The 16,818-nt window shown below is 43.4% G+C and overlaps 1 protein-coding gene across 2 annotated transcripts; it reads left to right on the plus strand.

Moving 5' to 3' along the window:
• The first annotated feature begins 5,098 nt into the window (after nt 1-5,098).
• On the plus strand, nt 5,099-15,997 carry LOC129841897 (lysosomal acid glucosylceramidase-like). 2 transcript variants are annotated; one of them, XM_055910247.1, is made up of 12 exons: nt 5,099-5,265; nt 5,441-5,509; nt 5,802-5,993; nt 6,140-6,286; nt 6,446-6,579; nt 7,703-7,875; nt 11,380-11,469; nt 11,749-11,896; nt 12,124-12,348; nt 13,052-13,215; nt 15,053-15,169; nt 15,243-15,997. In XM_055910247.1, exons 2-12 carry the CDS (start codon nt 5,446-5,448, stop codon nt 15,346-15,348), a joined length of 1,560 nt encoding a protein of 519 aa, XP_055766222.1. In that variant the 5' UTR covers nt 5,099-5,265; nt 5,441-5,445; the 3' UTR covers nt 15,349-15,997. The 2 variants fall into 2 exon arrangements, with proteins under 2 accessions (XP_055766222.1, XP_055766223.1); XM_055910248.1 differs by lacking the exon at nt 15,053-15,169.
• Nucleotides 15,998-16,818: the final 821 nt, after the last annotated feature.

A 16,818-nucleotide genomic window follows, 5' to 3' on the forward strand; every position in this document is an offset into this window, starting at 1 on the left:
TGACATCATTACTTACCCATAGAAGTAGTTACTTTACCCGATCATAGGAATGGTTAACTCTGGAAATTCCGTCTGTTTCTTTCCACCCCATGTATGGAACAGTCTTCAGAGTTCCCTACAAATGGATGTATTGGTGCCTTTTGGGCATTTAAGTGTTTATTGAGGACCTCTTTGCTGAGAAATGTGATTGATTTCATGAGTGTGTTGTATTTTATTGTGTTCTCTTTGTATATTTATTTTCTGGTGCATTTCCTATGTGTCATTTGTTGTGTAATTGTGAGATGCAGGGCTCCCTTGCAAAAGAGACCTTGGTCTCAATGGGACTCCCTGTTAAAATAAAGGTCAAAAATAAATATTTGATTGTCATTTACACCAACACCCCTACAGTATATGGGTCTCTCTCTGTCGCTCCTCCGTGTGGAGGGGTGGTCATCGCCACTCTGTCTCAGACGGTGTCTCTACGCTCCAAGCCTTCCTGCTCCAGGAGCTGCCTGGGGCCATGATTAAATCCTGATTAATGTTGTTGTATGTCCAGTCCCAGTCTAAACTCCAGCTCTTTGGAGTCTTTAGATCTGGGCTATTAGGGTTAAGGGAAGGGACTAAGGTAATGACCTGTAGACACAGCCGACCTATAGACCTGTGACCTGTAGAACTGTGACCTGTAGACACAGCCGACCTGTAGACCTGTGACCTGTAGACCTGTGACCTGTAGACACAGCCAACCTGTAGACCTGTGACCTGTAGACCTGTGACCTGTAGACCTGTGACCTGTAGACACAGCCGACCTGTAGACCTGTAGACACAGCCGACCTGTAGACCTGTGACCTGTAGACCTGTGACCTGTAGACCTGTGACCTGTAGACACAGCCGACCTGTAGACCTGTGACCTGTAGACACAGCCGACCCACAGGAGTTTACTGTCAATCTGAGAGCCATCGTCAACAAGCCTCAGGGTGTCGCTATTGAGCCTGCAGTCAGAGCTCAATCAAGCCAGTTAGTTCAAACATGCAGCTTTCCTTTTGGAAGCACAGGATAGAGACCCAGTGGTCTCCCAGTTAAAGACATTGAAAAAAGAGGGTAGAGCAGAGCGCCGTGTTGAAATGCAAACTGAGACGAATTTGAATCCATTCAAACAAGTCTGGGGAGGCATTACATGTGAAGAATGGGGTGTTATGCCTTGACAGTGGTGATTGTAACATGTAAATATTGGTAGGGCAAAAATAAGATATGTATTATTGTCACATACATAAAACGAATATGCGTCAAAACCACTATACTACAAATTGAATGCACCAATGCCAGAAATGAGTTTTGAGCCACACAAACGTTCTAACATTTGGGTTATGATCAGTTTATAGGCTAGTTACTCCCCCTATATTTAGCTCTTAGTGCACTAAGAGGACTTTAGCATTTACTTTAAAGAGTAAAGTGTATTTTACGTTCACAATCAAATTCAGCATCGGTCTGACATCAAACATCAACAAAGATACGTCCTAACTAGCTAACGTTAGCTACCTCAGTACAGCTGCTAGCCACTGCTTCCATCCAAACAACTCTGGATGAATCTTCTATTATTTAGCCATGTCCTTTTGTAATGTTGAGTGGCTGATGAGCACCAAGAGTCTTATCTCTGTATTTCTTCATTACGCAAAGTTTGAAAATGAATTGTTAGGAGATAGTCGACATGATTAGAGAGAGAGAGAGATTCTGAAGGGCCACAGTGTTTGATCTAAAGATGACACCCCCAGGTATGAGAATAATGAATATGTGTGGCTTAGTGAATACCAGAAGAGGTTGTCAGCTTACTTTTAAATTGCAAAAACAACGGCCAGATGTGCTGTATGAAGTACTGTAGTACAGTGGAATGGGCCTTATTATTCCATCGTACACTATAACCTTACTTATACTCAAACCTTACTCTGGGGTTGTTTCAGAGCACAACAGGAAACAGGGTGGAAACTGGGTGATCTGAGAAAAATAAACCAGTGTTGCCTAGGTTACCCTTCAGAATAAAATGCCTTCCTCGCTAAGGTCACACAGAGAAAAGGGAATGGAGAGAGTTTGTGTGTGTTGTGTGTGGAGAAAAATGGTAAACTGTGGGCTCCAAGGGATGTTGATGTGTCAGCTGAAAGGGAACTGGAAACTGTCAGGACTGAAAGCTAGTCAAAGACACAGAGACATATACAACACAAACGGACGTAAACACTGAGATGCCCTGTGCACCTACAAGAGAAAGTGTCAAGCACCTGAGTCAATTGCAGCAGGTCAGGGGGTGGCCCCCAAAGACCTGTTAGGAGCACTGAACTATATATTAACGGTTAGGAAGCCCGCTTGGCTAGAGGGTTTTAACACTGGTAACCATATACATTCAGAAAGCATTGACAAAGATTTTCATAACTAACCCACACTAGGTTATTGTTCTATCTGTGTGGTCACTGTACAATGTCTCAGTGGATTACATATATATTGTTTTAAGTTTAGTCAGTTAAATTATGTGTTTCAGTCTAAGAAGGTAATGCCATAGAAATAGAATCCATGGATTATATTTACATGGGTAATGTAAGCTAATGTGTGTATATGTTTGAATATCTCTCAGCCTATCACACAGTGTTATGCAAATGAGTTGCTGTATATGATGATGCTGTCTGCGGCCAGTATTGCCAACTTAGCGACTTTGTTGCTATATTTAGCGACTATTCAGACCCCTCTAGCGACACATTTTCATCAAATCGACTAGCAACAAATCTAGCAACTTTTTCTGGTGTTATTGGAGACTTTTGGAGACTGTCGTGAAAGCACGTATCGCTCTTACTCTTCTCAACGAGCAGCGGGTGCTGCCTTGGGCCCCACCCCTGTCCCAAAGCACTCACACGCGGCCCAGTCCTCGCGCAGCAGTCCCTCCCAGCTGCAGTCAGAGCAGGAGATATTCACCCCTCTGCGTCCAGACTGCAAATGAATTGCACATGCAGGAAGCTGATCTCGCCATGGCTTACATTCAGGGCGGGATGTAAATGTAAAATGTTCTTTGTCTAAAATAAATCACTGCACAAAAATAAATCACTGCATTTGACTCACACAGCCTCAGTCACTTACTCACCTTGTCCACTGTGTGTGTGCCTCTCTGTGACATAAGCTAAACATCTAGCTGGTTAGCTCATCATGTCTCAGTCTACACTCAAAAATACAGAAAGAAGTGGGAATCAAACCCTGAATTCAAAGGCTGGTTGAAGCCGTTTATTGGAGATGATACTGCCTGTATTGTAAGGCTGATTTCTATGCCAAAATTAGTGATGTAAAAAAAACACATGACAACTCAAATACATACTCAAAAGGCAAAGCCTTCTAACAATTTTTTAAACTGTAAATGGCAGCTTGTTTTGGTTGGCCCAGGACTCTGCAAAAAAGGCTGAGGCCACCATGGCATTAGCTGTCACTGAACACTGTTCCATCCTGGCATGTGATCACATTGGAGAAGCATGTAGAGCTGCTTTCTCAGACTCCACTGCTGCTACCCACCTCAAAATGCACAGAAATTATGAATGGTGTTCTAGCACCATACTTTCTGAAAAAGTTGGTCGCAGTTGTGGGTGACCAGCGTTTCAGCCTCCTCCTCGATGAGTCCACAGATGTAAGTGTTTCTAAGTACCTGGGGGTTGTGATAAGGTACTTTAGTGACACCAAGCAGACAATTGTATCAACATTTCTGGGGTTTGTTGAGTTGGAGGGAGGAGATGCCAAATCTATAGCCCGTGCTGTTGTGGCTTTCCTCGAGAAGTGTTGTCTTAAAAAAGAGAAACTCCTGGGGATAGGGACTGACAATGCCTCTGTTATGACCAGGGATTAACAATGGGGTCCATAAAGTGCTCAAGGAGGAGTATGGCCTCAAATATCTGGTTCTTATTCGCTGTGTGTGCCACTCTCTGCAGCTTACTGTAAGTCATGCTTCCAACGACACCATCCCCCGTAGTGTTGAGTACTTGGTACAAGAGACTTATAACTGGTTTTCAGTGTCTCCAAAGCGCAGGGAGGCCTACAAGGCCATATATGAAACCATCAACTGTGGGGAGAAACCTTTACAGATATTCAAGGTGTGTGCCACACGATGGCTCTCTATTGAACCCGCGGTTTCACGCATTTTGGACCAGTAGGAGGAGCTTAGGCTGCATTTCGCAGTCACCAAGTCCAGTGAACACTGCTACATGGCTGAGGTTGTATACTCCATGTACAGTGATCCTCAAAACATATTTTATCTAACTGTTTTGAAGTCAGTGCTGGGTCAGTGCTGAAAGAAAAACAATTAACCTGAATTAGGGCCAGACTATTTACCATCATTTTCTCACATTGCCATTGACAGTTTTTTCTATGGTCTCTTTTTGGTCCATTTAGATTGTTAATGTAGATTGTATATAAAAAAATAAATATAAAAATGTTATGGTTAAAATTTTTCATGTTTTACTGTGACTTGTTGTAGGCTCCTAAGTGGACCATAAGATTAAAAACCAAACCAAATTAAAAAATTAAAAAATAAATAAGTAACTCTGCCAGAGTGTCTCTTTTGGGTCACTTTTGCCAGTACCAAGCCCAGATAAAGGAGGAGGGTTGGAATTGTGACATAAAAAAAAACAAGAATCGACAGAAGAAAGTTCATTTGTAGTTCTAAACATATTTAGGGTGTTTTTTACTCACTTTTTGTCTCTCCCACGACTTTATTCCTCTCTCCTACAGTGTCCATCACAATTACATGCACATGGCCAATTATGCAAAACAGGCAAAGACGTCATTTAGCAACTTCTAGCGACTTTTAGGACAGCCAATAGCTACTTTCCTTACTGAGGAATTGGCAACACTGGGCGAGCTGGGCCATTCAGTTTGAGTAGCGCCTGTGTGCGTTGTGTCCGGGTTGGTGCGCACTATATTCATCCAAATAAACCACAACTTGATTATTTGATGGAAAATGATCGTCCCGAAATGTTTATGCTAGTTAACTGGCTACGTTAGTTTCAGTGGCTTTGCAGGCTCGTTACACATTGGTTACACTACTATGGGGGGCAATGTTCCCAACCTTGTATTTGTCACTGGCGACCTCTAGCGGTAAACTACAATTTATATCGAAGTGACGTATCCACAGTGCGCTTGTCATATGACTATCGAGGTCCATACAATTTTGGACAATCCGGATATAGCAGAGATAATCGATCAGTTGAACATGCGACTCAATACTTGACGTGCACTTTATGATATGTCAAAGATCCTGATAAAAACTAGGTAAGAACGAACCTCTGATGCGCACTGGTTGCGGATTAAAATGACACTAGCTAATGGACTAAAGGAGCCTAACGTTACTCCGTATGTATAATGTAATGGAACAGAGTCATGACCAGGGGATAGTAGGCTACAGCACCTGTCAGCATGCTGTTGTTATTCTCTGTTCTCTCTACAGATAGAATGCCATTGTCAACAGCACTCATCCCTCTCGCTTTGTTCATTGGAGTAGCCACACGATCCAGAGGTACAGTATGTTATGTATGGCCACTTTCACATGGGAACTAACTAACTAGTCGAATTAAATGTAGAACTAGCCATGACCATGTTTATAACTACTTAACACATAAAGCTTTATGACACGTTTCTGAACTGTATTGTTTAAATCAGCATGTTTACCACTGTTAGTCATGTCATTTATTGACTCTGATGACCCAAGACCCATAGCTTCCCTTCTTGTTATTTAACCTCAAAACACAGCGGCTCCTCATTTCCCTTATGAACGACCCTCTATAACCCTGTGAGGTTTTCCTCCCCAGGCAGTGATGAGTGTGTGGCCCGTAACTTTGGCCATGGCTCGGTGGTGTGTGAGTGTAACTCCACCCACTGTGACAGTATTGGGTCGGACACACTACCTGTCTTGGGTCAGTTCCTGTCCTTCACCAGCAGTAAGGCTGGCAGCAGGCTGCAGAGAGGACAGGGACAGGGACAGAAGAACAGCACTGGAGCAGGTGAGAATAGCCTGGGCTGAAAACAACAGCCCCCACTAGCCCAAGGGTGGGAAACAAAAAAGACAAAAGCCTGCACACACTGTTACCCTTCAGAACCTGTACTGACCACCCCCCTCTCTCCCCCTCCCTCCCTCCATCTCTCCCAGTTCTCAGGCTGACTGTGGTTCCCTACCAGAAGTACCAGAGGATCAGAGGGTTTGGAGGAGCCATGACAGACTCAGCTGCCATCAACATCCTGTCTCTGTCCCCCAGAACACAGGACCAGCTACTACGACAGTACTTCTCTGCTCAGGGTGAGAGGTCAGGGTGTCAGTAAGGGCCATAGCTATAATCATAATTACTAGAATAGTCCTGTCTATTTCACTTGAGTAAGACCTTTTATGTCAATGGGACAAACCTGGTCAGATAAAGGCTGAGTTAAGTGTGTATACTGCTGTTGCTTTGTGTCCCAGGTATTGGGTACAGTGTGGTGCGGGTGCCCATTGCCAGCTGTGACTTCTCAACCCATCTGTACACCTATGCCGACTCACCTGGAGACTACAACCTGGACAACTTTACCTTAGCACCAGAGGACACTAACATGAAGGTGGCTTAGATAGTCGCTCTGTTTCTCGCTCTCTTTTTTCAGCTCTTTCTCTCCTTTGACTTGTTAGATCGTAAACATATCAAATTAAAGTTTAATGGTCGCGTAAACAGTTTAGCAGGTGTTATAGCTGTGCAGCGAAATGCTTATGTTACTAGCTCCAAACACTGCAGTCAGATGTCAAACAATTAAAAGAAAAAAGGCAAGAAATCAAGAACATCTGAATCCAATGAACAACCTAAATAGCACTGTAGCAATATCAAAATGAAATCCATACAGTATGTACTGTACACCGAGGGGATTTCCACAAGCTAAACTAAGAATGGTATTTACAGTTGTGGTACACTACATGGCCAGAAGTATGTGGACACCACTTCAAATTAGTGGATTTGGCTATTTCAGCCACACCCATTGCTGACAGGTGTATAAAATCGAGCACACAGCTATGCAATTTCCATAGACAAACATTGTCAGTAGAATGGCCCACACTGAAGAGCTCAGTAACTTTTAACGTGGCACCATCATAGGATGCCACCTTTCCAACAAGTCAGCTTGTCACATTTCTGCCCTGCTAGAGCTGTTCCGGTCAACTGTAAGTGCTGTTATTGTGAAGTGGAGTTTGGCCGGGCGGCCAGCTCTAGGAAGAGTCTTGGTGGTTCCAAACGTCTTTCATTTAAGAATGATGGAGGCCACTGTGTTCTTAGGGACCTTCAATGCTGCAGAATATTTAATCTATGTCGGGGATACAGTATTTAAATACACAGTGTGAAACAGGAAGTGACTAGTGGTTCAATGTCTCTATAACATGGGACAGTATGCGGTGTCAGTGAGTGTGCATCACCTTGTAGACAGCTAGTGATGGCTGTTCAACAGTCTGATGGCCTGGTAATTGAAGCAGTTTTCTTGTCTCTGTCTTGGCTTTGATGCACCTGTAATGTCTTCGAATGTCAGACGGTAGCCGGGTAACAGGCTAAGAATGGTATTTACAGCTGTGGTACACTACATGGCCAGAACTGTCGTCAGCAAACTTGATGATGGAGTTGGAGTCGTGCATGGCCATGCAGTCATGGAGGAATAGGGATGTATGTACTCACAACACCACTTCCTGTTGTTGGTCCAATCCCAGATCCCCCTGCTGCAGCGAGCCCAGGCCCTGTCGCCCCGCCCCCTGTCTCTGCTGGCCAGTGCCTGGAGCGCCCCCGCATGGTTGAAGACCAACGGTGCTCTCACTGGCAAGGGCTCTTTGAAGGGCCAGCCTGGGGGCAAGGAGCACAAGACCTGGGCTAAATACTATGTCAGGTAGCATACTGTACACACCTAAACCTGGACTAAATACTATGTCAGGTAGCATACTGTACACACCTTAACCTGGACTAAATACTATATCAGTTATCATACAGTATACACACAAAGACCTGGGCTAAATACTATGTCAGGTATCATACAGTATACACAAAGACCTGGGCTAAATACTATGTCAGGTATCATACAGTATACACACAAAGACCTGGGCTAAATACTATGTCAGTTATCATACAGTATACACAAAGACCTGGACTAAATACTATGTCAGTTATCATACAGTATACACACCTAAACCTGGACTAAATACTATGTCAGGTATCATACAGTATACACACAAAGACCTGGACTAAATACTGTCAGGTATCATACAGTATACACACAAAGACCTGGACTAAATACTATGTCAGGTATCATACAGTATACACAAAGACCTGGACTAAATACTATGTCAGTTATCATACAGTATACACAAAGACCTGGACTAAATACTATGTCAGTTATCATACAGTATACACACAAAGACCTGGGCTAAATACTATGTCAGGTATCATACAGTATACACACAAAGACCTGTGCTAAATACTATGTCAGTTATCATACAGTATACACAAAGACCTGGACTAAATACTATGTCAGTTATCATACAGTATACACACCTAAACCTGGACTAAATACTATGTCAGTTATCATACAGTATACACACAAAGACCTGGACTAAATACTGTGTCAGTTATCATACAGTATACACACAAAGACCTGGGCTAAATACTGTCAGTTATCATACAGTATACATACAAAGACCTGGGCTAAATACTGTCAGGTATCATACAGTATACACACAAAGACCTGGGCTAAATACTATGTCAGTTATCATACAGTATACACACAAAGACCTGGACTAAATACTGTGTCAGTTATCATACAGTACACACACAAAGACCTGGACTAAATACTGTCAGGGATCATACAGTATACACACAAAGACCTGGACTAAATATTATGTCAGGGATCATACAGTATACACACAAAGACCTGTGCTAAATACTATGTCAGTTATCATACAGTATACACAAAGACCTGGACTAAATACTATGTCAGTTATCATACAGTATACACAAAGACCTGGACTAAATACTATGTCAGTTATCATACAGTATACACACCTAAACCTGGACTAAATACTATGTCAGTTATCATACAGTATACACACCTAAACCTGGACTAAATACTATGTCAGTTATCATACAGTATACACACAAAGACCTGGACTAAATACTGTGTCAGTTATCATACAGTATACACACAAAGACCTGGGCTAAATACTGTCAGGTATCATACAGTATACACACAAAGACCTGGACTAAATACTGTGTCAGTTATCATACAGTATACACACAAAGACCTGGACTAAATACTGTCAGGTATCATACAGTATACACACAAAGACCTGGACTAAATACTATGTCAGTTATCATACAGTATACACACAAAGACCTGGACTAAATACTGTCAGGTATCATACAGTATACACACAAAGACCTGGACTAAATACTATGTCAGTTATCATACAGTATACACAAAGACCTGGACTAAATACTATGTCAGTTATCATACAGTATACACACAAAGACCTGGACTAAATACTATGTCAGTTATCATACAGTATACACAAAGACCTGGACTAAATACTATGTCAGTTATCATACAGTATACACAAAGACCTGGACTAAATACTATGTCAGTTATCATACAGTATACACACAAAGACCTGGGCTAAATACTATGTCAGTTATCATACAGTATACACAAAGACCTGGACTAAATACTATGTCAGTTATCATACAGTATACACACAAAGACCTGGGCTAAATACTATGTCAGGTATCATACAGTATACACACAAAGACCTGTGCTAAATACTATGTCAGTTATCATACAGTATACACAAAGACCTGGACTAAATACTATGTCAGTTATCATACAGTATACACAAAGACCTGGACTAAATACTATGTCAGTTATCATACAGTATACACACCTAAACCTGGACTAAATACTATGTCAGTTATCATACAGTATACACACAAAGACCTGGACTAAATACTATGTCAGTTATCATACAGTATACACAAAGACCTGGACTAAATACTATGTCAGTTATCATACAGTATACACAAAGACCTGGACTAAATACTATGTCAGTTATCATACAGTATACACAAAGACCTGGACTAAATACTATGTCAGTTATCATACAGTATACACACCTAAACCTGGACTAAATACTATGTCAGTTATCATACAGTATACACACAAAGACCTGGACTAAATACTGTGTCAGTTATCATACAGTATACACACAAAGACCTGGGCTAAATACTGTCAGGTATCATACAGTATACACACAAAGACCTGGACTAAATACTATGTCAGTTATCATACAGTATACACACAAAGACCTGGACTAAATACTATGTCAGTTATCATACAGTATACACAAAGACCTGGACTAAATACTATGTCAGTTATCATACAGTATACACACCTAAACCTGGACTAAATACTATGTCAGTTATCATACAGTATACACACAAAGACCTGGACTAAATACTGTGTCAGTTATCATACAGTATACACACAAAGACCTGGGCTAAATACTGTCAGGTATCATACAGTATACACACAAAGACCTGGGCTAAATACTATGTCAGTTATCATACAGTATACACACAAAGACCTGGACTAAATACTATGTCAGTTATCATACAGTATACACAAAGACCTGGACTAAATACTATGTCAGTTATCATACAGTATACACACAAAGACCTGGGCTAAATACTGTCAGGTATCATACAGTATACACACAAAGACCTGGGCTAAATACTATGTCAGTTATCATACAGTATACACACAAAGACCTGGACTAAATACTGTGTCAGTTATCATACAGTATACACACAAAGACCTGGACTAAATACTGTCAGGTATCATACAGTATACACACAAAGACCTGGACTAAATACTGTCAGGTATCATACAGTATACACACAAAGACCTGGACTAAATACTATGTCAGTTATCATACAGTATACACACAAAGACCTGGACTAAATACTGTCAGGTATCATACAGTATACACACAAAGACCTGGACTAAATACTATGTCAGTTATCATACAGTATACACAAAGACCTGGACTAAATACTATGTCAGTTATCATACAGTATACACACAAAGACCTGGACTAAATACTGTCAGGTATCATACAGTATACACACAAAGACCTGGACTAAATACTATGTCAGTTATCATACAGTATACACAAAGAACTGGACTAAATACTATGTCAGTTATCATACAGTATACACACAAAGACCTGGACTAAATACTATGTCAGTTATCATACAGTATACACACAAAGACCTGGGCACATGGAGCCTTACAGAGGAGTTGGACTTTTCCCCCTCTCTCTGAGTATTCATTCTACTCCCTCAGGTTCCTGGAGGAGTATGCCAAATACAACCTATCATTCTGGGCCGTGACCACAGGCAACGAGCCCTCTGCTGGACAGATGACCAACTACAGGTCACATCTCACTTTATATTACATGTGTATCTAAGGCAGGTACATAATTGACAACAGGAAGAAGTGTTATTTAGTTAGTAATTGCATTCTGGTAATGAAGTTAGTTATAGAGGAAGTACATGTTACAGGTTCTTTTAGCTCAGTTGGTAGTGTATGGAGCTTGTAACGCCAGGGTAGTGGGTGCGATTCCCCAAAATACGTAAAATCTATGCATGCTTTGGATAAAAGCGTCTGCTAAATGGCATATATTATAACAGTAATCTGTTTTCTCTGCTCCAGTTTCCAGGCTCTGGGCTTCACAGCAGAGGAGCAGAGGGATTGGGTGGGCCTGGACCTTGGCCCCGCCCTGCACACCTCCACACACCCCCACACACACCTCCTCATCCTGGACGACAACAGACTGCTACTGCCACACTGGGCTAAAGTGGTGAGAGAGAGGGACTCTGAAAGAAGGAAAGAACAGGGGTAGGCTTTGAGAGAGGGAGGAAAGGAATGAGAGATGAAGGGATGGGGTAAGGTAGGGTCAAGGACAGAGAGTAGAGAGAGTCAACAAAAGAAGGATGCATGGGAAAAGGGGAGAAGTCCATAAAGAAATAGTGAAATGTTGAAAGTGTACATTTGGACAATATTGAAGTATGCTCCTCCTCCTCCCAGGTCCTCAGTGATGTGCGTGCTGGCAGGTATATCCACGGTGTTGGAGTCCACTGGTACCTGGACACTCTGGTGCCGGCAGAGCTCTCCCTGGGCACTACCCACCACCTGTACCCAGAATACTATCTGTTTGGAACAGAGGCCTGCGCTGGCTGGAGCCCCACAGACAGAGGAGTACGGCTGGGTAGCTGGGAGAGAGCTGAGCAGTACGCACACAGCATCATACAGGTAAGATAGCCGTATGACCTAGAATGAGGATCGTCAATGCGTACTCTTTCTTAGTCGTATGGCTAACGGGTGAGAATGACATCGTACAGGTGTACATGTGAAAGTGTTACTGTAGCAGGTAATTGAACAGGTCAGCATGACATCAGACAAAAAGAAGTTGAGTGTGACCTCAATGTTTTGTCAGATTCCTGTGTATGATCTAGTTAGTAGCTTAGGTGCTGATTGTGAAATGTTACAGGGGCCAACTGATGAATTAAAGGTGTGTCTGTGAGCTCTGTCTGTTTTTGTCTCCTTGTTCTTTGTTCGTCCCTCATGAAGTCAGTTCTGTGTCATGTCCTGCAGCGCGAGTTAAATACATTCATACTGTACTGAACTCTACAGCTCAAACTGCTGCTCTGTTATGTTGCCCTAGGGAACAAGCTAGAATGGTGCTCTCAGTTTATCCATGCCTCCCGCTCTTCCTCCCTCTTGTTTTTCACCCCTCCTTTCTCTCTCTGAATACTCTGCAGGACTGAAACAGGACTCTCTTACCTGTTCCCTCTCCATTCATTTAGCATCGGAACAGTCACTCTCCTGAGAATCACAGGATTGTTTATGCTGATGCAATGCCAGGTAACACAACAACACGAACTAGACAGTGAATGAGTCACTTTCTTCCTCTCTCTACTCTCCCTCTCTTCCTCTCCTCTCTTGTCTGCTGTAGGACCTGAACCACTATGTGGTGGGCTGGACAGACTGGAACCTGGCTCTGGACCAAGGAGGAGGGCCCAACTGGGTGAAGAACTTCGTGGACAGCCCCATCATCGTGGACCACAGCCGAGACATCTTCTACAAACAGCCCACCTTCTATAGCATGGCCCACTTCAGGTACTGTCCCACCTTCTATAGCATGGCCCACTTCAGGTACTGTACTACCTTCTATAGCATGGCCCACTTCAGGTACTGTACTACCTTCTATAGCATGGCCCACTTCAGGTACTGTCCCACCTTCTATAGCATGGCCCACTTCAGGTACTGTCCCACCCTCTATAGCATGGCCCACTTCAGGTACTGTCCCACCTTCTATAGCATGGCCCACTTCAGGTACTGTCCCACCTTCTATAGCATGGCCCACTTCAGGTACTGTACTGTCCCACCTTCTATAGCATGGCCCACTTCAGGTACTGTACTGTCCACCTTCTATAGCATGGCCCACTTCAGGTGCTGTACTGTCCCACCTTCTATAGCATGGCCCACTTCAGGTACTGTACTGTCCCACCTTCTATAGCATGGCTGACTTCAGGTACTGTACTGTCCCACCTTCTATAGCATGGCCCACTTCAGGTACTGTACTGTCCCACCTTCTATAGCATGGCTCACTTCAGGTACTGTCCCACCTTCTATAGCATGGCCCACTTCAGGTACTGTACTGTCCCACCTTCTATAGCATGGCTCACTTCAGGTACTGTCCCACCTTCTATAGCATGGCCCACTTCAGGTACTGTACTGTCCCACCTTCTATAGCATGGTCCACTTCAGGTACTGTACTGTCCCACCTTCTATAGCATGGCCCACTTCAGGTACTGTACTGTCCACCTTCTATAGCATGGCCCACTTCAGGTACTGTACTGTCCACCTTCTATAGCATGGCCCACTTCAGGTACTGTACTGTCCCACCTTCTATAGCATGGCCCACTTCCGGTACTGTACTGTCCCACCTTCTATAGCATGGCCCACTTCAGGTACTGTACTGTCCCACCTTCTATAGCATGGCCCACTTCAGGTACTGTACTGTCCCACCTTCTATAGCATGGCTCACTTCAGGTACTGTCCCACCTTCTATAGCATGGCCCACTTCAGGTACTGTACTGTCCCACCTTCTATAGCATGGCTCACTTCAGGTACTGTCCCACCTTCTATAGCATGGCCCACTTCAGGTACTGTACTGTCCCACCTTCTATAGCATGGTCCACTTCAGGTACTGTACTGTCCCACCTTCTATAGCATGGCCCACTTCAGGTACTGTACTGTCCACCTTCTATAGCATGGCCCACTTCAGGTACTGTACTGTCCACCTTCTATAGCATGGCCCACTTCAGGTACTGTACTGTCCCACCTTCTATAGCATGGCCCACTTCCGGTACTGTACTGTCCCACCTTCTATAGCATGGCCCACTTCAGGTACTGTACTGTCCCACCTTCTATAGCATGGCCCACTTCAGGTACTGTACTGTCCACCTTCTATAGCATGGCCCACTTCAGGTACTGTCCCACCTTCTATAGCATGGCCCACTTCAGGTACTGTACTGTCCCACCTTCTATAGCATGGCCCACTTCCGGTACTGTACTGTCCCACCTTCTATAGCATGGCCCACTTCAGGTACTGTACTGTCCCACCTTCTATAGCATGGCCCACTTCAGGTACTGTACTGTCCCACCTTCTATAGCATGGCCCACTTCAGGTACTGTCCCACCTTCTATAGCATGGCCCACTTCAGGTACTGTACTGTCCCACCTTCTATAGCATGGCCCACTTCAGGTACTGTACTGTCCCACCTTCTATAGCATGGCCCACTTCAGGTACTGTACTGTCCCACCTGGGCAGGTCTGACACCCTGTACCAATACTTTATAATATGAACCTTTCTTTCCTAACTTACTTGGTGATCACTGATCTGTATGTGTTTATGTACATATAACACAAGTAAATTAACTCTGCTACACAGTAAGTTCCTGTGGGAGGGGTCTCAGAGAGTGGGTGTGTCCTTCAGTCAGGAAACAAAACTGGAAAGCTCTGCCTTCGTCAGGCCAGACGGGTCAGTGGTGCTTACCATCCTCAACAGGTGGGTGAAAGTGTGTGTGTTAACACTTGATATGTGTGTTACCTTGATGTGAGACTGTGTGTGTGTGTTGCAGGTCGTCGTCAGAGGTCCAGTTTGAGGTGTATGATCCTGCTGTGGGTTTCATCTCCTCCAGTGCTCCAGCCCACTCCCTGCTCACACTCGCTTGGAACACACGCTGATCACACTGGAATGGAACACACACATATACAGACAAACACACACTCTGACCGCACACATCACACACCTTTACTGCCAGGGCCAAAGCATTGTCTCAGTCGGCATTACCCCTGTGCTACACTTCCAAAAAACAACCAAACATTTGTCATCACCATTATCCCTCACTACCAGGTCTGCTACATTTCCACCACCACACTCAACTCCCACCACCATCCAAAGCCCAATGTGCTGCCTCATAACAGCCTGACTGTTCACAGCATACCTGATAACCCTGCAGCATCGTGGGCTCTGCCATTTCTTTGATCAGAGCTTGAAATGTGTGTGTGGTTTAGCCAATACAGCCAAATATGTTGTCTGTTTCTATGTATGCTGTGACTATCTGCACTGATCTTCATCACGCTGGGAAAGGCTCTGGAATGTGTGAATATAGCATGTGATCAAACCAGGGCCAGGTACACTACTATGATCAGACACTGCTGCTGCTTGAGAAGGTCTGACCATTACACCGGTCTGCTAACAACCGTTTCTAAACTGAAATCTGGTTAATAACGGTGTGAACATGGTTTATAAAAGAGATCATGTAAAGTAATAATGTATTAATGCCATTTAAAACCATTTGCCTTTTGAATTTGAATAAATGATTTGTCTCTATTACGTCTTCACACAAGTATCGGAAGGTTTTAATGGACAGACAGACCCGATAAAAAAAAATCAATGTTACTGGTTTTTAATATTTTTTGGAATTATTAATACATCATACATGTTATCATATAATAATATACACAGACTAATACCCAGGGATTCACATTTGTCTCCATTCTCAATATGCTTTGTTGTTCTCTTCTCAAACCAGAAGTTGTTGGACTAAAAGTATTTACACTAAAAAACTAGTGATAGAAATGTGAAAGAAAAGACAAAAGTCATCAACAGAGGAGTAAAATGACAGAGCGATGCAATCTGTTTGTAATATATACACCAGAATGACAGTAGATTGTAGAGGGGCCCGTCTCAATAGTCAAAATGAAGTCCCCTCGTCTCCTTTCTGCACTGATGTGACAGAGCTAGAAAGGCAAAACCAAATTCCTGGTGTGCATCCACCAAGTTCAGTGCAGATGAGGAGAGGAAGCCAATCTAGACTATTGAGAAGCATCCCAGGAGTAGAGAGGTAGGGAGAGACATTGTTTTACAGCAGTGCTTTTCAGAAGGATGGAAAAAGAGGAATATGGAGAAAAGAGTAGAAAAAACGAGATGGGGTTGATGTTTGAAGCGAGGTAAAGGCAAGTGCTTGGTCATGAGGCAGAGGACAGCTAATGGATCATGACGTATGTGGGGGTCTACCGAATCATGATGTGTGTGTACTCTGTGTGAACATGGTTCCAGGGGCATTGAGACAGGAACAACCATACTGAGATGACCATCCTATGACTGTAGATGAAGAGATAATTCAGAAAGGAGGAGTGAGATGATGGGAT

Source organism: Salvelinus fontinalis, unplaced genomic scaffold (assembly GCF_029448725.1).
Source record: "Salvelinus fontinalis isolate EN_2023a unplaced genomic scaffold, ASM2944872v1 scaffold_0002, whole genome shotgun sequence".
In the NCBI taxonomy this organism is placed as follows: domain Eukaryota; kingdom Metazoa; phylum Chordata; class Actinopteri; order Salmoniformes; family Salmonidae; genus Salvelinus; species Salvelinus fontinalis.

Coding starts and splice junctions, on each gene's coding strand:
- LOC129841897 (XM_055910247.1), top strand. CDS start 5,446: ATGCCATTGTCAACAGCACTCATCCCTCTCGCTTTGTTCATTGGAGTA. Junction 11,470..11,748: donor GGACAGATGACCAACTACAG/GTCACATCTCAC, acceptor TCTCTGCTCCAG/TTTCCAGGCTCTGGGCTTCA. Junction 12,349..13,051: donor ACGCACACAGCATCATACAG/GTAAGATAGCCG, acceptor TGTCTGCTGTAG/GACCTGAACCACTATGTGGT.